This window comes from Ipomoea nil, unplaced genomic scaffold, assembly GCF_001879475.1.
Source record: "Ipomoea nil cultivar Tokyo-kokei standard unplaced genomic scaffold, Asagao_1.1 scaffold1043, whole genome shotgun sequence".
Taxonomy (NCBI): Eukaryota; Viridiplantae; Streptophyta; class Magnoliopsida; order Solanales; family Convolvulaceae; genus Ipomoea; species Ipomoea nil.
The window spans coordinates 5,629,632-5,657,101 of NW_017617471.1; the positions used below are offsets into that span (position 1 = coordinate 5,629,632).

The following is a 27,470-nucleotide window of genomic DNA, read 5'->3' on the forward strand; positions in this document are numbered from 1 at the left end:
CGTAGTCTTGAGAACTATACATGGGCCAATGACCTTTTGAGCCCAATAATACATAGGAATCTAATCTTTATAAATAGTTTAAGGGATTATTTAGTCTTTTCCGATCCCCTAATCGATACACAGTACACTGTACACCCATAGAACTTGCATTAGCAAAAGCAATTAAAAAAAAAAAAAAGAGTGCAACTGTGTTACAAGATTTAACATGGGAAATTAATTGCTGGCCTAGCACGGATTGCATGCAAGTCAATCATTATACAATGTACCATGATTTACTTTTAAAGATAAATCATTAACATAAAGTTTATTTTTAATATATTGAAATTTTATTTTTAATACGTTGAATGTTTTTTTTAAGTTTATATTTTGTGTATTGAATGTTCATTATTTGATATACTACCAAATAATGAACTTCCAATACATATAAAATAAATTTTCAATATATTAAAATTAAAATGAACATTTATTTCATAATTCACATGATCCACATTGCAATATGGTTCATAGTAGAATTTGCTCATGCCAGTTTGGTAAGCATAGTAAAGCTCTTTTTACATAAAGTTATAAATGAGCCCATAAAAATTTGTTGAATTAATCACTATTGACTATAATCAACTTGGTTGGCATAAGTGATCGTGCACTCATCCCTTAAAAGAGGTCGTGAGTTCTATGGCCAGCACTTTACTACGAGCTTTGTCTCCTACACTTAAGCCCCGTGGTCTTTTATATATATATATATATATATATATATATATATATATATATATATATATATATATATATATGAGACAAAACAAAACCTCCAGTTTATGATTAGATACAAGTGGTAATCTTTATATCAATCCAAACACAACTGAAAAGATCGAAAAGCAATCAAAAATGAAAACATTTTATTAATCCGTACAAAATTAGCAACAACAGTTTTTTTAAAAGGAAATTTTATGTTACAACATTTGACATGGGAATTGAAAATAGTTTCAAGCCTAGCAGCATGCATGCATGTCAGCGCGTCTGTTAAGCATAGTAAAGCTCTTTAATTTTTACGCAAAATTGTAAAAAAGGCATCACTGTTGGCTACGATTCAAAGGAGATGTCATGTTGGAACTGTTGGAGGTATACTGTCCAGAATACTCACTAGTGAACGTAGAAGAATTCAACTGGACTGTATAAAGGTCTGACGATCCATCCTGACCATTCATTTCACCATCAAATGCCCCATGCAAGACTTGTTGTCCATTATTCCATGCTTGTCTATTAAGCTTCCTCAAGCCTTCGAGTTCCATGGCCACTTCCTTCATTGTAGGTCGATCTTCACCATTCAAGTGGAGGCATCTCTTTGCAAGCTCGGCAACCTTTTGAATTTGCTCCAAGGCCGCTTCCCTTAAAACCCGACGATCCAAAATCTTGAACAATTGATTATTGTTCATGGAGGATACCAAATATGATGCCAAATTCACATCTTCCTCATTTCTTTCTCTAGATATTGGTTTCAACCCAGTCAAGAGTTCACTAAGAACTACTCCAAAGCTGTAGACGTCACTTTTCTCAGTCAATTGACTGGTTCTGAAGTATTCAGGATCCAAATATCCTAACGTTCCTTGGACTAAGGTAGCCAGGTGTGTTTGATCCAAAGGGATTAGTCTCGAAGCACCAAAATCTGCTACCTTTGCGGTGTAATGATCATCTAGTAATATATTAGCAGACTTTACATCTCGATGTATTATAGGCATCGCTGCTGAGGAATGGAGATAAGCAAGTGCACTAGCTGTTTCTGTAGCTATTCGTAAACGATTTTCCCATGATAGCCAACTCGATCGGCCTTGGTTGTGGATGTGCTCGGAGAGTGTTCCATGGGAGACATACTCATAGACCAACAAAGGAACTTTTGCCTCTAAACAACAACCTAGGAGTTTGACCACATTTCGATGGTTGACTTGAGTGAGGATGACAACCTCATTGATGAAATCTTCTATTTTGGTATCATCCACGTTCTTGGCTTTCTTTATGGCAACTATGCGTTTATCAACTGGAAGGATGCCTTTGTAAACAATGCCATTTCCTCCTCGACCAAGTTCCCGATCACTCGCGTAGTTGTTGGTGGCTTTCTCCAGCTCCTCGGCTGTGAAGATTTTGGTTGCTTCTACACCACCCTCGGTCGTAGTGACTCGTTGTTTTAAGATTAGACCTCCATTTTGTCGGAAGAATTTCTCCCGAAGTTTAATAAGTTTTCTTTTCTTAAAAAAGAAATATAGCCATGTTACTCCAATGACCAATGACAAAAAGCCAGCTCCCAGTCCTGCACTTTGTATGATTTTATTACCAAATATAATTGATGTCCTTGGACTTAATTAGTCTTTAAACTGGTGTCACCTTGACACCCCTACTTGTCTAGCTAGCATTTTATTGAAGATAACCGTTGACTTTTCAAACATGTTTTCCATTTAATTATAGTTCTATAGTAGCTAGGCTATTCAAACATTTGCCAATTTATTATCAGGCCTAGCTCATCACATTCTTAACAACATTGTTATGAGGTAATAAAGGTTTGACTCAATTTTTCCTAATCATAAGTTATGTTTCTTTACAAATATTAGATGTTGATGGATATTAGTTAAAAATGAAAAATGTTTAATAATGCAGCTTGATGTATGAATATTTATATATTATCAATGCATTAATTGCAATCACATCATTAAAATAAGTTATTAAGATATATAATTTGTTACGAAGTACTTACCCACAGAAAACTTGATCCAGGGAAACTCTGAATTATTATTAGGGGCAATGCATCCACTTCCATTTTTTTTCCCATCACCACTGTACCCATCTGGACAAGAACATTTATGGCTCCCTGCCGTGTTTGTGCATATCTTCTCACAATTATTCTTATTTGGATCTGCGCACTCATCAATATCTGCAACACACAATAAAATGAAAAACATCCAATTACTAAATACCCATATAATATACCAATGTTGCTAATCGAGATTTACGTAAGAACAAAGAAACTTTTCTAATCAAAAGACAAGATTTGTGTAGTTAGTCAAAGTGCCTATGTTACGGAAGTCAAAATTTTCTTTTATTAATTGTGATGGTGATCTCAACGAATATGTATCAAAGTCGTGTCCCGAGTTCCAATCCCAAACCAGATAAAAACTATGCAATTAAGGCTGACATGTGCTATGTGAATTGTTGGGCTAAGGCCAAAACTACCCGAATGGCAAAGTCCAGCACCAGGTAGCTAGAGATTGTTGGGCAGAGGTCCTTAAGGGATAAATCTAGCACCCTGTTTCTAATAAATAATTATAACTTTTGACATAGTAATAAACACTTAGTCCTAACAAGACTAAACTAGGAATGTTATATGTACCTTGGCAGCCATGACTAAGATAAGGATTGCCTTCATAACCTTCATTACAGCTACAAAGGTACCCTCCAGAATCATTATCGGCATCGACGCAGTGACTGTTTTCCTTGCACGAATAGCCGTCGCTCTTTCGTGCGTCGTCACAGGTAAGATTACCGATAGCCCAGTCAAGAAGGATAGGAACACTATCCAAAGTCCGTCGTGTAAAGTTGAGATCTCTAAGGTCATCCACTCCTCGGAAATTAAACCGGTCCGCCTCGCCTAGGAAAGCATAGCCGCAGGGATCATAGGACCAGACATTACTATGGTTCTTGAGGCTGATCATAGTGCTTATGTTAAAAGACTTCAACCCTTTCGGAATTGGAATCTGACAGCACCCAGACGCGCCTAAACAGTTCCCAACCTGCACGTCCTCCGGCTTGGTGCACGTGACCGGGCAGCCGTTGGCGAAGGTTTTACCGGTTAACCGATTTTTACCGAACAAGATGGCGCCGTCGTCGCAGCCGACGACGGTGAACCTGTTTTGCGGCGAGAAGGTGTATGGGCTTGAAGTTCCGAGGTTGACCCACGTCGTGAACTCCTGGAGCACGCCACCTGTGGGGGTGTAACATTTGAAAGCAAGAGTGTTGGAGATCCAAACATGGGCGTCGGAGATGTCGTAGACTTGGATGTTCCATATCAGAGGCTTCGGAGGATCGTAGGATGTGTTGCAGTTTATCTCGAAGCTGGGGTTTATCGCGCAACCCGATCCTAGGCCGACTCCGAACGGGTACGGAACGGTTAGGTTCCCGCATTTACGCGGGCATCCCGGTTTGGTTATGGTGGCGCCTTTGGTGATGGTGGTTGTGGTGGCGTTGGTGGCAGTTGCGGTGGCGTTAGTGGTTGGTGGGGTTTGGGCTATGGCGGAAGAAAGCACTAAAAGGATACAGGAGAGAGAAAAGAGTTGAAGAAAAGCAAAGCTAATTGGCTGCATGGTTGTGGATAAAAGATTAGGCAATGCTATTGCCTATTTGCCTGGCCTGGACTGGCCTCTATATATTATTCATTATTCAGTATTTCAGACTTTCAGTCCGTTTTACTTTGACTTTATCTTAAAAAAAAAAAAGAAAAAACAAAAACAAAAAGTTTACTTTGACTTTCGTTGTTATATTACACCTCACATGCAAGTGTGATATATTTCACATTTCAAGTGGTCATATAATAATGAAAGAATAGTTTTATTTCCACTCATAATAGGATTTATCAAGTCACACACATATAAAGAAAAATAACATGTCGCATCAACAGTTAGATAGTACGTACTCCGTAGTATGTATAGAAGTACTTTTTTGAGTAGAGATTATTTAAATTAGGAATAAGGTTCAAATTGGCCACTGAACGTAACTTGAAAATGCAATTAGGCCACTGAACGAACAAAAAGTGCAATTAGGCCACTGAACAATCAAAAAACGTGCAATTAGGCCACTGAACTCTCTAAACGTATGCAATTTCACCGGATAGCAGGTTACCATCAATTTTAGCAGGTTACCTGCTTACGTGGCAGCTGAGTTGTCATTTTTAATAATTTTTAAATAATTTTTAATAATTAATTTTAATAATAAATTTTATAAAAAATTGAAAAAAAAAATTAAATAAAAAATAAAATAAAGTCGTTTTTATTTTTTAAAAATTTTTTGAAATAAAAATTTATTATTAAAATTTATTAAAAATGATTTAAAATTTATTAAAAATGCCAACTCAGCTGCCACGTAAGCAGATAACCTGCTATCAGGTGAAATTGCACATTTTTGGAGTGTTCAGTGGCCTAATTGCACTTTTTTTTCGTTCAGTGGCCTAATTGCATTTTCAGGTTACGTTCAGTGACCAATTTGAACCTTATTCCTTTAAATTATAAGGGTGTGTTGGCAAGTACCACTATCTAGTGTAATGACATCTATGTTATTATTCTAAATATGTTGTCACAAGATTGAATCTGAATCCAAATGATGAGGGCATTGATGATGTATAGGATTAATTCTCAGTGCATTGTCTGCTAACTTTATCTTCACTATTCAGATTAATTGTGTTGATTTTTTTTTTTTTTTGTATTTTTAAAATCTTTATTGCAATTATAAGGTCATACATAACAAAACATTATTATAAATAATCATTCAAATTTCACCCAACTACCAAACATGCTTTCACCAAAACTCATTTCGGTGAAATTGCAATTTCATACGATCAAATATTATAATTTGCATGGTCAAAGAATTATGCTGTAATTGAATTGCAACTACATTCAACCAAACATCTCATTATACATCTGTACAATTATTGTGTATTGTTTTAGAACAATTATTATATTATCTACTCAATTAGAAGAAAAAAAAATGTTCCAATTAATAATATATTTCTCTTCTAATGGGCAGGGTGGAAATTCAATGATCTTTCTGAGGTCATTAGTTAAAAGTAGTTATTGAACATTCATTAGCCATAATAATTAGAATTCATTAGCAAGCTTCAAGGTTTTATTAGACAATCAATTATGAACAACTTAGATTGGTTTACCTCATTATGATCCTTTGTTTAAGATCACAAATCAAAATTTACTTAATGCACATCATCGGGTAGTGGTGATAAGTTTCTCTCGTTACTAAAAAAATCATAAATATCATATATATTTGTAAGTATAAATTGATAAATAAATACCAAATAGGAAAGTGATAGAATGAAAGAACTGTTTTATGCTCATCAAGAATTTTGATGCACGTTCACACTGCCAAAATTCAAAAATCAAACTACCAATATGTAGAAATGGGCATATAGTGGGACTAAAAAATTAGGCGTTGAAATGTCAAAAATGTATAATTGATAAGCGACGGATAGACGCAGTAATTCATGATTACCAATGAGACAAGAATGTGGACGTTAGAATTGGAACATAAAATTACATTGTTTTTTTTTTTTTTTTTTGAAAGCCATAAAATTACATTGTTAATATTGTCTGAAATGATTATTTTTAAAAATTTAATGAAAGATCATAAGTAACAATAAATTAATAAATAGAGGGTTAAAATTCATCAGTTTTAAAATTGATGATTAAAGTCAATCAAAGTCAGACAGTCACTATACTTGAAGTCTAGAACACTTTGTACTTTTATTATTTTTACAAAGTGGGCTTGAACTGTTAATGATTAAAAATAATTTATTATAAGTATTCTGATTATAAAATTTCCTTATTTATTTTTGACCCTGTTTGGTAAAATAGTTAGTCTATAGATCAATTTTGACTTATTTGATCACTATTAACTTTTTGATTTGGTTAAAAAATCAATATAAGTGTTTGGTTAATTAGCCTTTTGTAACTCCAAAATACTAAAATTCAAAAAGTTAATCAAAGTAATTGTTTCAATTAGTTTTTTGAGAATAGAAATTATACCAAACAGACAGCTAATTTACCAAACACGTTTCTACAATCAGCTAATGTTATCCACTAGATAGTTATACCATCTAATTAACCCAATCAGCTAACAGCTAACAACTAATTAAACTCAAATTAATGATAGATAATATTATTCTTCATTCGAATCAATCTTAGCTCGTTGAGGATCAAAAGGTTAGCAACTTGGTTTCACTTGATTGATTGTCATTCCTACTATTACTTGTTGTCAACCCTTGAAGCTCCATTACCACTTGACTCATTGTAGGTCTTTCTGTGCCATTCGAGTGGAGGCATTTCTTTGCAAGCTCGGCAACCTGCTGAATTTGTTCCAACACTCCTTCCTTCAAAATGCGATGATCCAAAATCTTGATCAAGCAATTTTTATTCATGGAGTTAATCAAATATTGACCCAAATTTATGTCATCATCACTCCTTTCATTAGATATCACTGGCAGTCCCGTCAAAAGTTCACAAAGAACTATTCCATAACTATACACATCACTCTTCTCCGTCAATTTGTGTGTTGTGAAATATTCAGGGTCCCAATATCCAACTGTTCCTTGGCCAGGAGTCATCTTGTGTGTTTGATCTAAAGGAATTAGTCTTGAACAGGGCCGGATTTTAGGCTGTGCAAGCTGGGCTACCGCACAGGGCCCCCAATTTTAGAGGGGCCCCAAATTTTAGAGGTTCAATATTTAATTTTTACACAGTTAGTTTCGAAATAAAAATTAAAAGTTTTCAATTGAATATAAAAGGTTTTATGAAGAGGTGGTGAGAATATGTATTTATTGTATTTTAACTTGTAGGTCAAAGGTTCGAAACTTACATGTATTGGTTTTCAAAATTGTAATTTTGTAGGACCACATTTATTTACTAGAACAGGACCACAAAAACTTAAAATACGGCCCTGGTCTTGAAATGCCAAAATCTGATACCTTAGCACTGTAATTATCATCCAGTAATATATTACTTGACTTTACGTCCCTATGTATTATAGGCACTGGTGCAAAAGAATGGAGGAAAGCAAGTGCACTACCTATTTCAATTGATATTCTCAAAAGATTTTCCCATGATAGCCAACTTAACTCACCTGCTTCGTGGATGTGCTCCAAGAGTGTTCCATTAGAGACATACTCATAGACTAATAAAGGAACCTCAGTCTCTAAACAACAACCTAGGAGTTTGACCACATTTCGGTGTTTGACTTGAGTGAGTATCACAACCTCATTGATGAAATCTTCAATTTTGGTATGATCCACTCTTATGGGTGTTTTTATGGCAACTATTTGGTCATGGGAAAGTATGCCTTTGTAAACAATGGCGTGTCCTCCTTCACCTAGTATTCGACTACTCACGTAGTTGTCTGTGGCTTTTCTCAATTCTTCGGCTGTAAAGGTTTTGATTGGTTCCACGGCGTCATGAATTTTGTTGATTCGTTGTTTCAAGGTTTGCCCACCAATTCTTCGGAATGTCTTTTTTCCAAGTCTTATGATTCTTCTCTTGTACAAAAAGTATAGCCATGTTACTCGAATAGCCAAGGACAAAAAGCCAACACCTAACCCTGTAAGTTGTATAATTTATTAATTTTAACCCAAAAGAAGTAGTGAACTTAATATTGACAGGCTACGAAGCTACTAATTAATGTATGATTTTGTTTGGAACAAATTCAATAAAACAAATACCTTAACAACAATCTGGATAGGATATTTTCCACAAGTTTTAATTCGTAAGTTTTTACTTACATGAAAGAGAGATGAAACCGAATATTTGAGTTCTAGACCAAGATTTAGGTTTTTTTTTTTTTTTTTTTTTTTTTTTTTTTTTTTTTTTTTTTATGGAAATGGAGAAAATTAAAAAGGCACGCATCAATCATACTTACTCTACCACGTGCTTGAATGGTGACCACTCTAAATCTATATATATATATATATATATATATATATATATAAGCTTCGAATCCGGTGCACCCCCTCTAATAGATGAGACCATGAGGCCTCCTAATATTCATTGATTCAATTTCCATCAATGGTTGAGATTATAAGAGATTAGGGTAGTAATTAAGGACATTTTCCAATGTAAAGGATATATTAGTAATTGTAATTCTAATTTATTTATGGACATAATATTATTGGAATCTGTAGCATTAAATTAGGGAGTTTATGAATGGAAATTAATACTTTGAATTACTACAAAGGCTGATGAGGTGAACTTGGCGTGAACAAGGCTTGAGGAGAAAACGAACGGGTAAGTGCATTTACGTGCCATCGTCTGTGCATACGCTGAATATTGGGGAAAAAAAATCACAACCACAATCCCTATAATATGCAACCACTATATGCACAGGCCTTTTCTTGTGCGTGATTTCTTGTGGTTGGCTTGTTTTACAAGGAATATATTGTAAAAATTAATAGTTTGTTTTTTTTATTTTTTTATTTTTTTATTATTTTTTATTTTTACGGTGGTGTGTGCATTTGTTTGATTTGGCGTTTGCAAATTTTTGGAAAATGAACTTAGCATCATGTCGTTTTTTTAGTTTTGTTTTTACACTGGTGTGTGCATTTTTATGTTGGCAATGGAACTTTGAATCATGTGGGCTATTGTACACGTCATAACACTCCAATGCACACACCAAATACAAAAAACAAAAGCATATGAAGAAATAGGCATGTGCATATCGCCTGTACAAAAAATAAAAGCATATGAAGAAATAGGCATGTGCATATGAAGAAATAGGCATGTGCATTTACATGTCCGCGTCTGTGCATATACTGAAGAATGAGTTTTTTTCCCCGGTGGGGGTGGGAGGGGGGGTGTGGTTGTTGGATGAAGTAGTAGTCCATTGACACGCGTAGCGTGTTCGTGTTCAGGTGGGTGCGTACATGGTTATTTGTTTGGCCGATAGGATGGCGGGATGATGCGTAGACAACAAATAGTATGTGCGTAGAATGTTATAATGTTGAATTTATGGTTTGGTCGAATTTTTTTAAAGAACTGGAACAGTGTGGGAGGGTAAGCACGGTGAGTACAACTAATATCACTGTATTGATGAAAGTTACAGTGTAAAGTGCGTATGAGGATATAGGCATGTGCATATCGCATGTATAGCTCTTAGGGAAAATTGGCATTGTTTATGTTCTGAAAGCGTATTACGCACAATCTATATACACACACGCACAGACCGAAAATGCACACTAACACTCGCCAGCTACGCACATACCAATTACCCTAAAAACACCATGGTATTATTTAACTAAATCCTTTCAATGCACTCACACGTCTTTGCTACGCACATACCAATGACTAAAAACACCGTGGTATTATTTAATACAAAAAACATGTTCATAACACACTGAATATCAATATGCACATACCAGACCCTCTATATGCACAAACGATATAATAATCTATGAATAAGCTAGGGCATATGAAAAATTTAAAGAAGTAACACGTCCTAAATTACGCAAGAATGGATCAAAAATCAAAGTATACCTACTACGGTGAATCATTGATATGTAATTTGTACAATATTGAACGTTTAAATAACACACTGAAAACATTACAAAACCAAGCATTACATTACAAAACCAAGCACACTCTGAGGCAGAGATATGCATTGACCCACCCACATCGGGCGCCGGGTGATCGGGGCTTAGGTGCACTTCAACTGCTTCAGGTTGTGGCAAAGTCACCGGCCGATCGGGTTCTTCGGCCACTCCTACTGTTTCCGGATGTGGCAAAGGTGCCACTGGATCAGCTACACAAACGGGCTCAGGAACACCATCACCTGCAAATGGCATAATGAATATACTTAAAATATATAATAACCACTAAAAATGCAAACATACTTAAAATAACACCCAAAAACAAAGAGAATTAAACCAATCACAAGCAGACCGAAGAAGCTAAAAACGCAGTTCATAATAGACAGAGTGACACACGCAATAAGCACAAAGCCTACCAATGCACACTCACACGCCTTTGCTACGCCCATACCAATGAACTAAAAACCGAGCAGGTACACACCAAAAATAGTAATAAAAAACATCCAGCTTCCTACCCCTACACCAAAAGGACCAAAAACAATCAACAACATTGCGCACATGCAACACGCAGCAGCGCACATACAAAACAAAAAAAATGACCTCAAACTAAATCCAACACCAAAAAAAAAAAAAAAAAAAAAAAAAAAAAAAAAAAAAAGCCATTCCACAGCTAAACAAAAAAAAAAAAAAAAAACATCGTAATGCCAATTCCCAAAACGCATAACATGCACAGGGTTACACACAACAATGCACAAACCAGGAATCCACCAACAATGTGCAAACCAGACTGTATACACAAAATGCACAAACTAAAGCCTCTGAATATACAAACCAGTTAATACAGACTAACCAGTTAAGCCGCCGCTGCCCTCTTCTTCTCCGAGAAGTGCTTCGGCTTCTTCACGAAGTTCTTGGATGTCCCAACAATCTGTAATGAATGCCTAGAAACCCAAAATTCTCAGAAATTTGTAAACAAAATCGCCAGAAATCAAGATTTTTACGCCCAAATTCTCAAATCTTTTCCTTAATGTGATTGGATTTTTCTCAAGCAATCAAGTATTGAAGCAGTAAAAGCAGATAATCAAACAGAGAAACGACATTAAACCTGGATTAAAAGCAATAAAATCTTTAGAAAAAATGCAGTAAATAAGAATACCTTGCAGCCGAGAGAGCAGAAGCGGAAGGAATCAAGGAGGCTGCGCTCACAGACCTCACAGGTATTGGTGACGCCCTTTCCCGGCCTGGGCTGCGGCCATTCATTCAAGAACACAACTTTAGCGCTGTTGATAATGTAGGTCTGAACCGAAGAGATGTCTAAAAACTTCTGAATCTCATTAACTCTGATCACATCATACCCCCACCGCCAGAACAAACACACCCTCTCCCCACTACCAAACCAACACCCTGTTTATATTTAAAAAAAAAAAAAAAAAAAAAAAAAAAAAAACTGTCTCCAACCAAAAACCTCGCCCGCCTCGTCGGAATGCGAAAATTCTAGTTGCCACCGACCACCGTCGAACTAATCTTCGAACATCAAAAAAATGACAAAGGAATGACCGAAGCACAGACCAAATACCCATAGTGCACAAAGCTAACAACAAAAGACAACACCCCCCAACCCCGACGCACAAGCCACACCTCAACCCCGCACACACTTAACAGTGAGAGAAATTAAAAAATACAGTAAACAGGTTTAACAGTAGCGTCCAACATTTTGACAGCAAAGGCAATATTTATTTTTAACATTTGCTAATAACTTTCATATCTCTTACTCTTAAACATGGAAAAAGAAAAGGATATGCATTCATTTTTATCATCAACTGTGTTTCCAGAGCTATAAGATATTCTACCCAAATAGATCAACCAACATAGCATAAAAAAGAAGAAATACAAAAGAACAATGCTAAGAAAATAATGCTAAAATCTTGAAGCAAAAAACCAACATACCTACCCACTGTACACCCAAATCGCTGGAAACCAACAACAAACACGCACCAATATTTCAAACACACACAAAAACATCACATTTGACAACACACAATTTATAGATGCAAATTCCACAAGAAAAAAAAAAAAAACAAAACAAAAAAAAAAACAAACAAACAAACAGCGTACCAAACGGCAAACAAAAAAAAAAAAAAAAAAAAAAAAAAAAAAAAAACCCCACCGAAAAACTCAAAAAAAAAAACAACACCCGAAACACAAGCCACCTACCCCCAATGACAAACACCGACCTACCGGAGTCGAAAACCCAAAAACACCACACATGCACACCCTCAAAGACAAACCCCCACCGACCCATCCGGAAAAAAAAAAAATCCCACTGCAAACCCCCCAACCCTAACCCAGAAATCGAACAAACACCCGCAGTCACACTCGCCCCCGTGCCCCCAAAACCCAAACCACAACGCCGAATGCAAAGACCACCGCCCCCCGGTGAACACCCCCCCCCCCCCCCCCAAAAAAAAAACCACACAAACAACAACTACAAACACAAGAAAAATCCAAACTCCTAAATGCCAACCCAGTCTCATACGTAGCAGTAACAAACCAGAAAAACCCAGAAAAAATATCACAAAACAAAGTAGAAAAAAAAAAAGAAAAAAAAAAAAGGGAAAGGCGAATATTAGAACCTGTACTTGAAGCAGACGAAATTCCCCTAAGCCGCTTAAACTGTTGCCTCCTAGACCCAGCCATGGAGACTCTACGCCGTGTAACTGGAGAGATGCTTCGAATGGAGGAAGAAGAATCGGCAGAGGCGATGAGAGGGAGGCGATGAGAGGGCGAAAATATAGACAAAATCGAGAGAAGGTGAGAGAACAAAAAGACAACCCTAATAAATCTATTCCCACTCGCAAAGAAACCGGCGGGATTAAAGCAATGAAATAATAAAAGACACAGAGAAAGTACAAAAATACCCCTTCCTATACAAACAATCAGCACACGTGAGGATTTTAAGAACCCCATCTGATCCGTTCATCAAAAGAAATCAACGACCAGGAATTGGGCTCACGGACTCGGCTGACTAAGGGGGGTGCACCGGATTCAAAATCTATATATATATATATATATATATATATATATATATATATATATATATATATATATATATATGGGTTCCCGTGCGGTTGGCCTTCTGGGTTGTTAAGGTGCGAGGTTTTCTTCTTAAAATGTGTGATTTGTATGCTTAAGGTGCTTGAGTTGTTGAAACTTAAGCTGTGTCATTTTAAAATCTTAGGTGTGTGATTTGTGTACTACACTCAAGGTGCGTCGGCTTAAAGCTTTTGGTGTGTGTGGTTTGTGTATTTAAGGTGTGTCATTTTAATGTTTAAACTAAAGGTATGTCAACCGCTAACCGCACGGGAAGCTATACCCACAGCTGAACCCTTCCAAACAAAGACACATATATATGCTTAGAATCCTATGAGAATACACCCTTAAGAGAAAACTAAGAACAATCTCAACTTTACATCTGTAAAAGTTCGACGAATCTAATCAGATTTTTTTAAAAAGACGCGGTGGCATTTTCATAATTATCATCAACTTCACCATGCAAACTTTAACACTTAAATATGCCATCTTAACAACTAAATATGCAAATCTGGTAAATTTTATAAAATCAAACAAAAAGCTAAATTTTAAATCTAAACTGTAAATGCTAGACCATTAAGTAGTAAAAAGTGAACAACTAAACCAAATAAAACCAAAAACTCAATCATAAACTCTAAAATTGAACCCCTATGTGCAATGCACTTTCACATTTTTACAAGTGCGATCTTTTAATACAAAATATGAAAAATGTTAATACTAAATGTGCAAAATGTTACTATTAAATGTGCAAACAAGAAAAAGTCTAAAAATTGCATAATTTGGTGTTCAAGTTTGTATAGTAAAATTGATGATAATTATGAAAATGCCACCATATTTTCTTTTAATAAAATCTAATTTAATTTTTTCAGATGTAAGGTTGAAATTGTTCTTAAATTAGTTTTCTCCTAAGAATTTGTTCTCATGTGATCCAAATTGTTTACAAAGTAGCTTTACACAATTATTCATATATATATATACGTAATCTTAAATCATGTGTTATTTGTAAAGTAGAATCACATATATAACAAATTGTTTTATATTGTTATATACTTCCATCTATGCCTCAAAAATCATACAAAAGGGGCAAGTTCTGTGAAATTAATCAAGTTTTTTATTTAATAGTCATAAAATTACAAGTTCTTAAATTCGACTTTCAAATTAAGTTGATTTATTTTATTGTGGTTGATCTTTTGTAAGCTCAGCCCCAAAGACATGATTTACCTCAAGAATACCTTTTAAGTGTCATGACAGTGTATTGATTAAAATCAATTAAATCATTAAAGTCCTAATAAAACTGGGATATTAGATTATATAACTTATATTGGCCGTTATTAGATTATTAAATACTTACCCACAGAAAGCTTCATCCAGGGGAACTTTGACTTAGGGGCTGCAATTATGCATCCACTTCCATTCTTCTTCCCATCACCACTGTACCCATCCGGACAAGAACAACTATAGCTTCCTGGCAAGTTTGTGCATAGCTTTACACAATTATTCAACTTTTAAGTCATTACACTCATTGATATCTGCAACACAAAAGAAAAAGAAAAAAATCTAATTAATTATTAAAGATAAATTTTTGGGTGAGGAGGAAAACAGTTGTTACTATCAAGGGTGTGCACGGGGTAAATCCGATCTTGTGACCTTAATAGACAAAAGATCAAAAGGAGGTAAATCGGCTTATTAGATTATATTACCCATAGTTGATCGGCTCAAATCAAGAAAATCAATAGACTACTTTCGTTGGGAGTTAGACATGTAACCTTTTAGTTACTAAGTCACAACCTAACCAACTTGGCAAGTTTAATTTCCTCCCAATAAAGAAAAATATTGATGGACATATTGGAAATAGAGCGAACCGATCTGGAGAAATGGAGCATCGAAGACCCGGGGTCACAAGATCAAGCCCCGCGCATGACCCGAGCCGAGCCCATGGGCCGACCTCCTCAGTCGACTCTCAGCCAACCTCCTTGGTTGAGCCGAGCCCATGAGCTCACCCCCTCGGCCAACCTACTCGAGCTCCGAACAGGATCAGAGGCAGTTATAACCGTCCCCTCCTCTTTAGGGGACGGTTAGGGGTGCGTTATGTATACAAAGCCTCTCTATTCTCTCGTTAAGACTTGTTCTATTTTATTTGTCCTAAACTACTCTTATAATAGTGTTACACTATCTTGTAATAGCTTGGCAAACACGATCCTAATACTATATTTGGTCCCCGCGACCTTACAACAGGCGTTTTACTATATTTCCTATCCATTTCTTATTTTCTGTCTACATTATTTATCTGAGTTTATTGATTTGGTCTACGGAGTTAATTAAATACCTTGGCAACCCTGACTAAGATAAGGATTTCCCTGATAGCCATCGTCGCAGCTACAACGGTACCCACCGGAATCATTGTCGGCATCAACGCAGTGACTATTTTCTTTGCACCCATAATCGTTGCCGTTTCGTGCTGCGTCACAACTCACGCTACCGATAGCCCAGTCCAGTACTATAGGAACACTGTCCAACGCCGACCGTCGCTGAAAACTCTCGTCTCTAAGATCATCCAAGCCGCCGAATTTAAACCTGTCCGCTTCGCCTAAGAAAAAGTACCCGCAAGGGTCATAGGACCAAACCTTAGTATGGTTGTTCGTGCTGTTCATAATGCTTATGTTAAAATACTTCAACCCTTTCGGAATCGGAACCTGACAGCAACCAGAAGCGCCTAAACATTTGCCGGCAACTACGTCCTCTGGTTTGGTGCACGTGACCGCACATCCCTTGACAAAGGTTTTACCTGTTGAGTGAGTCTTCTGTGAGACTGTCTCACTGATTTTTACTAGTGAGACGAGTTGAATCATGATAAAAATATAATATTTATGCTGAAAAATATAATACTAATAGGAATAAACTGTTTGTTATTTTTAAAGAAAAATGTAATATCTCTGCATTTAAGGTTAAATACTTGAATAGTTACTGAAAAAATGTAATACTTATAATATCTAAATTATTTGATGATTATTGTAGAAAAATATAATACTTATCAAATACATTCTTTCCAAAATGTTGAACCTCAATCCTAAGCGCCCCCACACCCCGGCCCAACAGAACATCTGGGAGGATGTAAATCATGGTAACTCAACTGAGCATGAACCACAGAGGCTAGACCTTTGCTGACTGCGCACAAGGAGCCCCTCATTTTGAGAGGTTGTTCCCTGGTGAGACTCGATCCCTGGTCATTCTTTACAAACTTCACCTCTATTATCAGTTGAGCTGTCCATGCGGGTATACTTATCAAATACATGATTTGTGAGATGGTCTCATAAGTCATAAGAGAATGTGTCTTACCTGTTATGGGGCTGGTACCCAGCATCATGGCTTCGTCATCACACCCGATGACAGTTAAACTGTTTTGGGCTGAGAAAGTGTACGGGGTTGAAATTCCGAGTCCGAGGTTGATCCACGCCGGATTTTCCCAGAACAGGCCCCCTGTCTGGTTGTAACATTTGAAACCTAGAACGTTGGATATCCGAACTTGGGTGTCGGAGATTTCGTAGACTTGGATGTTCCATATCAAAGGCTTCGGAGGGTTGTATGATGTATTGCAGTTGATCTCGAAGCTCGGGTTGAGAGCACACCCCGATCCTAGGCCGATTCCAAACGGGTAAGGAACAATAAGGTTTCCGCAACTCCGGGACATCCCGGCTTCGTGATGTTGGCGCCTTTGGTAATGGTGGTTGTTTTGTTAGGGTTTAGGGTTTGGGCTATGGCTGATGAATGCACTAATAGGATAGAGAAGAGATGGGTAACTTGGAAAAAAGCAGATAAGCTAATTGGCTGCTGCATGGTTGTGGATACTTTGATACTGCATGCAGTTTTGTTGCGTTTATTACCATATATATATTAGTCACGCCCTATGATTTTTGATATGATTTCCATGTTAATTTGACTTTAATTTCATGGGTCTCTTTCACATGAAATATGTCGCATTTCTAGTTGCTATAAAATAAGAAAGAATAACGACATTTTAACTAATTTGTTTTTATTAAATCTTATATAAAATATTTGATCTCATATTCATGATCCCGGGCAGGTAAAAATCTTGGGAGGCCAGGGGTTGAATAGAAAGTTAGGATGGAGGCGGGGAGGACTGAGTCTAATGTCTTATTATTAAAATGTGGCGCTAATTCTTATACAAGTATATATAAAGAAATAAACTTGTGCTTTCACTAGTAACTATAGTTTTTGGCGTTATGAGAAGTACATGATCTCGACAATTGGTATTAAAGCATGTCTTTTGTATAAGCAGATAAAGTTTCGGCTCTGCTACTTGTTGGAAAATTAGCAATTTGGCATGTAGAATGACTAATTTCAGGCAAAGTTTTGAGTGAGTTTCATTTTTGATTTGGGTCGGGTCAAAATGGTTTCAGGTTCTCATAAGTGTGAGGTTTAATTCGAAACATTATAAACTCAAAATAGATAATTGATGAATGAGAAATTGATTTCAAAGTATACTCGTTTGAGTTAAAATGTAGTATATGTACTTTCTCGTTCTTTTTCAGCCCAAAAAATTAATGTCCTAACCACGGGAGTTCAATTCTGTGACCACCTATTTGAGATGGTAACGAAGGTGTTATCACACACATAACATTATATATATTTCAATTAAAAGTGATATTCTATTTAAATTTATAATACATACTACTTTTGTGGCAACCAATTCGATTTTTCTTTTCAATTGCAGTACATCAATTTATGTAAGAAATATATATATATATATATATATATATATATATATATATATATATATATATATATATATATACACACACACACACACACACACACACACACACACACACACACACACACACACACACACGTTGATATGTCCAGATCAACGGCTCTTTAAAAAAGTACGCTTCTAATCTACTGTATTTGCATTCAATTCAAATCTTAGAAAACTCAACAATGTGCACTAGAAGACACAAGATGTTTATTAATCTTCACGGGATTATTGAACCTGTTTCCTTTCTTCTTTCACGGGACCTAGCAACGGTCTATTGAGCCGGTAAGCCTGTTAAACCTATTGAACCAACCTATTAAAAATATGCACTAGAAGGCACAACAATATGCACTACTAGGGAGAACAATGTGCACTACAAGGCACAACAATTTGCACTCGACGGCAAAACCTAAGGTACCTAAAGATAAAAAATATGCACTTACCTATCAAAATTATCAAATTGGCACTGCGTTTTAAAAAAAATTTCATTCAATTTATTGGGGACTCCTTCGCATCTGATATGTTATATATATATATATATATATATATATATATATATATATATATATATATATATATATATATATATATACACAGAGAGGGGGGGGGGGGGGTTATAAGACAATGTATTTAATTTAGATTTTTAATAATTTTATAAATTTTTTAAAATAAAAAAATATATAAAAGTCATTAAATGTTTATAAGTACATATTGTAAAATAAAACTTTATATACTGCTACAAAATCTAATAAATAATTTTGAAGAGATTCTGTATGAATCTTTTAATAAAAAAAAAATTATATATTTTTAAAAAGTCTATGTTACACTAAGACTTGGTCACCAAAAAGATAATTAAAGGGATTGGAGTAGATGTTTCATATCAGCCGACCTCCATTTCTTTTTTGTTCATGTTCTTTTTTTTTTTTTTTTTTGAAAAGTTCTTGTGTTCATGTTTGGTTTGTTACTTGAATGTTATAATTCATAGGTGCGTATGCATGACATTAATTACCAGACTTGTATTTAAGTTGTACTATAAATAAAGCAAGCAACCGCTATTTGAAGATATGTAAAATCCACATTATAATCCTAGCTGATAAAAGACCATAAGAAGGTAATTAATCGAAATGTAATTCATAGTTGATCAATTCAAACTAAGACAATCAATAAACAATTTTCATTTAGGGTTCATTTGGAAACCCGTAAAATGACTTCTGAAAAATGTTTTCTGGTGAGTCATTTTCCAGAAAACATTTTCCTATCCGGTATTTGGCTACACAACGAAAAATTAACTTTGTGTGTTTGGTTCATTTTCCAGAAAATGAGAGGAAAATGAAAAGAATCGAATACTTCAAAATTTTAATTATTTAATATTTTTAATAAAATTCTTCTGTGAATAGCACTCTTTATATATATATATATATATATATATATATATATATATATATATATATATATATATATATATATATATTAACATTTTAAAAAATTAACGTAAAAAAATTAAATACAAAAAATTAATATTATTTGTAGACTTTAGTTATTTTTTTAAATTTTGATTTTTTTTTTTAAAAGAAAAAGCCCGCAGACCGGCCCATGAGGCCCGTCAACCCGTGTGGGGCGGGCTATGGTTGCATGAAACCTAACTTGCGGGTTTAGTGGGCCGACTCGTAAAAGCTCAGAAAAAATTAGACCCGAAAAAGTTTGCATGCGCATCCCTTGAAAAATAACTTCACCCTAAAAAAATAGAAGTCATTTTTCCCCAAAACATACATATTTTCCTTTGACTAAGACATTATTTTTCATTGACCTCATTTTCTCCAATCTTGCCAAACACTGAAAACTCGAAAAATATTTTCCAGAAGTCATTTTCCGAGTTTCCAAACGCACCCTTAATCAAATATAGAATGTTGTGATTATCAAATCAACTATCTAATTAATGAGTCTCCTTGAATTACGTTTTACTGATTCATATGTTTGTTTTTTTTGAAAACTATTCATATGTTATTTGTATACCTATAACTACATTATTATTCCATCTCTTTCAGCTGTGTATTCAAAACAATATCTAGTCAAAGTCAACTACCTAATACTCCGTAATTTTTTTTTTTTTGAATGCCAATACTCCGTAATACTCTATTACTCTTGTGTTTTTATGGCAAGTCAATAGGTATAAACTGATTCAACGATGCAGATACAATCACATCGCCACACCTAATGACATGACCACATATGAGCGCTTTTATATATATATATATATATATATATATATATATATATATATATATATATATATATGGAAGGGTTCAGGTGCGGTTGATACTTCCGGTGTGGTTGTGCAGTTGGACGCACCTTAAGCATTAATATGGCACACTTTAAGTACACAAATCACCACGCACCTTAAGCACCCAAACAAAGCACCTTAAGAACACAAATCACTCACCTTAAATACAAAAACCACGCACCTTAAGCACAGACAAAGCACATGAAGCACAAGACCCGCGCACTTAAAATTTTAAAATGTCTCACATTAAGCACAAATTGACGCACAAAACTCACGCACCTTAAGTTTTAGCAACCACTCACATTAAGCACAAAACCCACGCACCTCACATTAAGCACAAATCTCACGCACCTTAAATACAAGACCCACGCATTTTAAGTTTTAACAACTACATACTCACATTAAACACAAACCCCACGCACCTTAAGCACAAAACTCAAGCACGTTATGCACAAGACTCGCGCACCTTATATACAAAACTCACGCACCTTAATCACAAAACCACTCACCTTAATTTTGATCTAGATGCAAAAATTACCAAATTATCACTGCATTTTTTTTTTAATTTTTTAAATTTTTATAATCATGAACATTGATTTAAGCCGAATCAATGGCTATGTTTTAACCGCACAACCGCACCCCTCTCTCTCTCTCTCTCTCTCTCTCTCTATATATATATATATATATATATATATATATATATATATATATATATGATTTATAGGTATAACGAGGCAGTGCAGATTGTAGTAGTAGGCGTTAACTATATTAATAAGTTATTTATTTGGATGTAGTTACAATTTAATTACAACCTAATTCTTTTTTTTTTGAAGGTCAATCTTGCGATTGTATTAATGAATCAAAGTCGAAATAGTGTCAGGTGGGATAGCATCCCAATACATAGCTTGATCCTGAGTAAATGCTAACGTAGCTAAAGCATGTGCATGTAAATTAACTTGCCTAGAAATATAATCCAAAGTAATACGATTAAAAAACGACATAAACGTCCTGCACTGGTCAACTGTGACCCCAACGTACGAATGTATCGGCGTGTGATGGTGCCTGAATATCGCTGCCAATTCCATGCAATCCGTGAGTAAACTTACTGATGTGGTGTCCCGTTCAAGTAGCCAGGACAAAGCCTCCTTGTATGCCTGAGCCTCCGCCATAAGTGGTGAAAAACAAACTGGTAATTTGCCATTCCTTGCTGCCACAAACGAGCCATCTGGCGCTATAATTACCATGCCGTAAGTAGCCTCGCCCGTGTCGTGCCGGAAACCCGCGTCCACATAACATCGTAGACCACCCCCTCCTGGACCATTCACGTGGTCCGTCGCCGGTGTCGGGTTGGTTCGGCCAACATGAGCAGTGCCGTACGCCTGTAGTGCCACGGTGGCTGCTTTGACCAACTGGGTAGGCCGCATCATTGATCCCTTCCAGACAGCTGAATTCCGGGTTCTCCAAATATAATATAATACTGCTACCATTAACCGGATCTGCTCCTCCGTCAAGACTGTCATAACCCCTTTGAGCCATGTTGTAAACGAGTCTGCAACAATATTAATAATAGGTAACACAGAGCACTAAAGCATGCAACACATCTTCATGATCTAAACCACACATAGGGCAAGTTGGGTCCACCTCCACCCTTTTAAATATCAAGTTAAGGGTTGTTGGCAAAATATCACATATGGCTCTCCACAAAAAAGTTTTCCATTTCGGGGGTACTTTTATTTTCCACATTGCGATCCACTTATCAAAATTCGCTGGATTATTCTCATAATCTCCCACAATATGCCTGTAGGCATTCTTTACTGTATATGTCCCCTTTGGGTCACTCATCCAATACCATGAATCCTCATACTCAGGACTAACAGGGATCATATTTATTCGCTCCACATCTTCAGGAATAAATAAATCAGACAGAATATGCGGATCCCAGGTATGAGTCTGTGAATCAATTAGTCCTGCAACTCGCGCCTCTCTCAATTGTTGTGGCATTTCTGTTTGAATCAATGGGCTAGGATTATCTCGTAACCACGGGTGTCCCCATATTAGGGTTGTCTGTCCATTCCCAATCCTCCTTCGCACCCCTGAGACTACCATTGCATGGGCCGCCATTATACTTCTCCAACAATAACTCGGGCAATTACCAATAGTTGCATCTGTAAAACTGGTTGTGGGATAATACCTTGCCTTATAGATTTTGGCTACGAGTGTTTCCGGGTCTGTTAAAAATAGCCATGCCTGTTTACCTAGCATTGCTATATTAAAAGCCCTCAGCTCTTTAAAACCCATACAACCTAATTCAATTTCACCGAATTACAATTTTTCATTTTGTTAAATTTCAATTTATACACTCCCATATTGGGCGCAAACTTTCCCTGTACGCACGGATGGTACGTCTTCTTGTGCAAAATGAGGACCCCACAAAGAAACCTTAATTTGTAGGAACCACAACCCCTCCCCCTCCCAAAAAAAAACATACAAACAAACAATTTTCCAATTTGTTAAAAATCCCTCTCTGATTTTCCAATTCTTGTTGTATAATTAGATCATACAAAATGGGATAATAAAGGAATAGCCTTTGAGAACCATACATGATGAGCCGATGAACTCTAATTTGTGCACCATTACTCTAAGGCACTTTGATTATATGGATAGATGTTCCGAAAAGATCAGAGAAGAAGGTAAAGATCAGAATATTTTGACCATCCAGGAAGCTGCCTCCCTAGCTATGGCAGACCAATTCCATTGACAGAGAAGAAGAGATTCTTTGACTGTATTTTTTGTCCCAATTCAAAACTCCTTCAATTCTAATCTATGAGACAAAACAAAACCTCCAGTTTATGATTAGATACACGTGGTAATCTTTCTATCAATCCAAACACAACCGAAAATATATATATATAGAAAAGCAACCAAAAATGATAACATTTTATTAATCATAGGTGTTACAACATTTGACATGGGAATTGAAAATAGTTTGAAGCCTAGCATGCATGCATGCATGTCTGTTAATTAAGCATAGTAAAGCTCTTTTTACGCAAAGTTGTAAATAAGGCATCACTTTTGGCTACTAATATTCAAAGGAGATGTCATGTTGGAACTGTTGGAGGTATATTGTCCAGAATACTCACTAGTGAACGTAGAAGAATTCAACTGGACTGTATAAAGGTCTGACGACGATCCATCCTGACCATTCATTTCACCACCAAATGCCTCATGCAAGACTTGTTGTCCATTATTATTCCATGCTTGTCTATTAAGCTTCCTCAACCCTTCGAGTTCCATGGCCACTTCCTTCATTGTAGGTCGATCTTCACCATTCAAGTGGAGGCATCTCTTTGCAAGCTCGGCAACCTTTTGAATTTGCTCCAAGGCCGCTTCCCTTAAAACCCGACGATCCAAAATCTTGAACAATTGATTCTTGTTCATGGAGGTTACCAAATATGATGCCAAATTCACATCATCCTCATTTCTTTCTCTAGATATTGGTTTCATCCCAGTCAAGAGTTCACTAAGAACTACTCCAAAGCTGTAGACATCACTTTTCTCAGTCAATTGACTGGTTCTAAAGTATTCAGGATCCAAATATCCAAATGTTCCTTGAACTAAGGTAGCTAGGTGAGTTTGATCCAAAGGGATTAGTCTCGAAGCACCAAAATCTGCTACCTTTGCGGTGTAATGATCGTCTAGTAATATATTGGCAGACTTTACATCTCGATGTATTATAGGCATCCATGCTGAGGAATGGAGATAAGCAAGTGCACTAGCTGTTTCTGTAGCTATTCTTAAACGATTTTCCCATGATAGCCAACTCGACCCGCCTTGGTTGAGGATGTGCTCGGAGAGTGTTCCATGAGAGACATACTCATAGACCAACAAAGGAACTTTTGCTTCTAAACAACAACCTAAGAGTTTCACCACATTTCGATGGTTGACTTGAGTGAGGACGACAACCTCATTGATGAAATCTTCTATTTTGGTATCATCCACGTTCTTGGCTTTTTTTATGGCAACTATGCGTTTATCTGGAAGGATGCCTTTGTAAACAATGCCATTTCCTCCTCGACCAAGTTCTCGGTCACTCGCGTAGTTATTGGTAGCTTTCTCCAGCTCCTCGGCTGTGAAGATTTTGGTTGCTTCTACACCACCTTCAGTCGTAGTGACTCGTTGTTTTAAGATTAGACCCCCATTTTGTTGGAAGAATTTCTCCCGAAGTTTAATGAGTTTTCTTTTCTTAAAAAAGAAATACAGCCATGTTACTCCAATGACCAATGACAAAAAGCCAGCTCCCAGTCCTGCACTTTGTATGATTTTATTACCAAATAAAATTGATGTCCTTGGACTTCGTCTTTACAGTGGTGTCACCTTGACACCCCTACTTGTCTAGCTAGCATTTTATTGAAGATAACCGTTGACTTTTCAAACATGTTTTCCATTTAATTATAGTCCTATAGTAGGCTATTCAAACATTTGCCAATTTATTATCTAGGCCTATACTAGCTCACATGCTTAACAACATTGTTATGATGTAATTAAATGTACGGTGTGACTCAATTTTTCCTAATCATAAGTTATGTTTCTTTACAAATATTAGATGTTGATGGATATTAGTTAAAAAAAAATGTTTAATAATGCAGCTTGATCTATGAATATTTATATATTATCAATGTATTCAGGGACGGAGCCAGAAATTCGGTTGAGAGGGGCGAAGAAGTAGGGAAGGATTCAGAAATTTTTTGCAGTAAAGACGAAACATTAAAATAAAAGAGATAATTTAAAAAAAACACTTATATATATATATATATATATATATATATATATATATATATATATATATATATACACATATACATATGTGTGTGTGTATTAAATATTAAACAGCTATTGAAAACGTGACTGTGTTGAAATCATAGGGAATGAGTCCAAAAAACTGTTGAAGCCAACTAAAAAAAAAAAAACTATGTCAATGGCAAGATTAAAACCCCTATCCTTTAGCAAAAATCAATATGTACTCAACCAACTCATCTAAATCAACCTTTGTTGATATTTAATAGTTTTATTTTACTAATACTAACACATATACTATATATACATATATACATACAAAAATTATATATAGAGTGGAGTGGGGTGAGGGGGGCAGCTGACCCTGCCTCTTTGGCTCCGTCCCTGAATGTATTAATTGCAATCACATCATTGAATATAAGTTATTAAGATAAATTGTTACGAAGTACTTACCCACAGAAAACTTGATCCAGGGAAACTCTGAATTATTATTAGGGGCAATGCATCCACTTCCATTTTTCTTCCCATCACCACGGTACCCATCTGGACAAGAACATTTATGGCTCCCTGCCGTGTTTGTGCATATCTTCTCACAATTATTCTTATTTGGATCTGCACACTCATCAATATCTGCAACACAATAAAAACAAAAACATCCAATTACAATAAAAACAAAAACATCCAATTACTAAACCAATCGGTATCAAAGTCAAGTCATGATCGAGTTCCACTCCCAAACTACATAAAAACAGTGCAATTAAGGCTGACAAGTACTTGGGGAATTGTTGTGTGGAAGCCAGAATGGCCAAGTCCAGCACCGGGTGGTTAGGAATTGTTGGGCCGAGGCCCTTAAGAGATAAATCTAGACATCTAGCACTACTTATGGAAAATGTGACAGGTATAAGAAAATAAAGTTACGCATGCTTTCCTTATATATACCTTGGCAGCTATGACTAAGATAAGGATTGCCTTCATAACCTTCATTACAGCTGCAAAGGTACCCTCCAGAATCATTATCGGCATCAACGCAGTGACTATTTTCCTTGCATGCATAGTCGTGGCTCTTTCGTGCGTCGTCACAGGTAAGATTACCGATAGCCCAGTCAAGAAGGATAGGAACACTATCCAAAGTCCGTCGCGTAAAGTTGAGATCTCTAAGGTCACTCACTCCTCGGAAATTAAACCGACCCGCCTCGCCTAGGAAAGCGTAGCCGCAGGGAGCATAGGACCAGACATTAGTATGGTTGTCGATGCTGATCCAAGTGCTTATGTTAAAAGACTTCAACCCTTTCGGAATTGGAATCTGACAGCACCCAGACGCGCCTAAACAGTACCCGGCCCGCGCGTCCTCCGGTTTGGTGCACACGACCGGGCAGCCGTTGGCGAAGGTTTTACCGGTTAAGCTGTTTTTACCGGACAAGATGGCGCCGTCGTCGCAGCCGACGACGGTGAACCTGTTTTGCGGCGAGAAGGTGTATGGGCTTGAAGTTCCGAGGTTGACCCACGTCGTGAACTCCTGGCGCACGCCACCTGTGGGGGTGTAACATTTGAAAGCAAGAACGTTGGAGATCCAAACATGGGCGTCGGAGATGTCGTAGACTTGGGTGTTCGATATCAGAGGCTTCGGAGGATCGTAGGATTTGTTGCAGTTGATCTCGAAGCTGGGGTTAATGGCGCAACCCGATCCTAGGCCGACTCCGAACGGGTACGGAACGGTTAGGTTCCCGCATTTACGCGGGCATCCCGGTTTAGTTATGGTGGCGCCTTTGGTGATGGTGGTTGTGGTGGCGTTGGTGGCGGTTGCGGTGGCGTTAGTGGTTGGGGTTTGGGCTATGGCGAACGAAAGCACTAAAAGGATAAAGGAGAGAGAGAAGAGTTGAAGAAAAACAGCAAAGTTAATTGGCTGCATGGTTGTGGATAAAAGATTAGGCAATGCTATTGTCTATATATATTGGGATAAAGTACACCCACTGAACTATTTGGAAAAAAGCAATCAAGCTATGGAACTCAAATAATCTTCAAATAATTCATTAAACTCAAAAAAAAAAAAGTAATAAACATTTTTAACAGGTTAACTTTAAGTTTTTGGTGATTGAATTACCAAATATTTATTTTATTTAAGGTTTTTTTTTTTAATATTATAATCTACCAACATAGTAATATATTTTAAAGTAATTATAATTAAAGTAGTTTTGTCTTAT

At 36.4% G+C, this 27,470-nt stretch overlaps 3 protein-coding genes and 1 pseudogene across 4 annotated transcripts; all 4 read right to left on the minus strand.

Moving 5' to 3' along the window:
* Nucleotides 1-867: 867 nt before the first annotated feature.
* On the minus strand, nt 868-27,180 carry LOC109182183 (putative wall-associated receptor kinase-like 16). The gene is made up of 4 exons (XM_019332278.1): nt 26,209-27,180; nt 25,723-25,899; nt 23,520-24,779; nt 868-995 (listed from the first exon to the last, which is right to left on the minus strand). The coding sequence occupies exons 1-3, from the start codon at nt 27,176-27,178 to the stop codon at nt 23,542-23,544; spliced, it is 2,385 nt and encodes a 794-aa protein (XP_019187823.1). The 5' UTR covers nt 27,179-27,180; the 3' UTR covers nt 868-995; nt 23,520-23,541.
* Nucleotides 869-4,394, minus strand: LOC109182184 (wall-associated receptor kinase 2-like). Of its 2 annotated transcripts, XM_019332280.1 has the most exons (4): nt 3,371-4,394; nt 2,738-2,914; nt 1,045-2,296; nt 869-997 (listed from the first exon to the last, which is right to left on the minus strand). In XM_019332280.1, exons 1-3 carry the CDS (start codon nt 4,338-4,340, stop codon nt 1,065-1,067), a joined length of 2,379 nt encoding a protein of 792 aa, XP_019187825.1. In that variant the 5' UTR covers nt 4,341-4,394; the 3' UTR covers nt 869-997; nt 1,045-1,064. The 2 variants fall into 2 exon arrangements, with proteins under 2 accessions (XP_019187825.1, XP_019187824.1); XM_019332279.1 differs by having other exon boundaries at nt 869-2,296.
* Nucleotides 6,925-17,254, minus strand: LOC109181183 (annotated as a pseudogene).
* On the minus strand, nt 21,327-22,596 carry LOC109181184. The gene is made up of 2 exons (XM_019330936.1): nt 22,164-22,596; nt 21,327-22,024 (listed from the first exon to the last, which is right to left on the minus strand). Exons 1-2 carry the CDS (start codon nt 22,594-22,596, stop codon nt 21,327-21,329), a joined length of 1,131 nt encoding a protein of 376 aa, XP_019186481.1.
* Nucleotides 27,181-27,470: the final 290 nt, after the last annotated feature.

Coding starts and splice junctions, on each gene's coding strand:
- LOC109182184 (XM_019332280.1), bottom strand. CDS start 4,340: ATGCAGCCAATTAGCTTTGCTTTTCTTCAACTCTTTTCTCTCTCCTGT. Junction 2,915..3,370: donor TCTTAGTCATGGCTGCCAAG/GTACATATAACA, acceptor TGTGTGTTGCAG/ATATTGATGAGTGCGCAGAT. Junction 2,297..2,737: donor CTGGATCAAGTTTTCTGTGG/GTAAGTACTTCG, acceptor TACAAAGTGCAG/GACTGGGAGCTGGCTTTTTG.
- LOC109181184 (XM_019330936.1), bottom strand. CDS start 22,596: ATGGCGGCCCATGCAATGGTAGTCTCAGGGGTGCGAAGGAGGATTGGG. Junction 22,025..22,163: donor TTTTTTGTGGAGAGCCATAT/GTGATATTTTGC, acceptor ATATTGTTGCAG/ACTCGTTTACAACATGGCTC.
- LOC109182183 (XM_019332278.1), bottom strand. CDS start 27,178: ATGCAGCCAATTAACTTTGCTGTTTTTCTTCAACTCTTCTCTCTCTCC. Junction 25,900..26,208: donor TCTTAGTCATAGCTGCCAAG/GTATATATAAGG, acceptor ATTGTGTTGCAG/ATATTGATGAGTGTGCAGAT. Junction 24,780..25,722: donor CTGGATCAAGTTTTCTGTGG/GTAAGTACTTCG, acceptor TACAAAGTGCAG/GACTGGGAGCTGGCTTTTTG.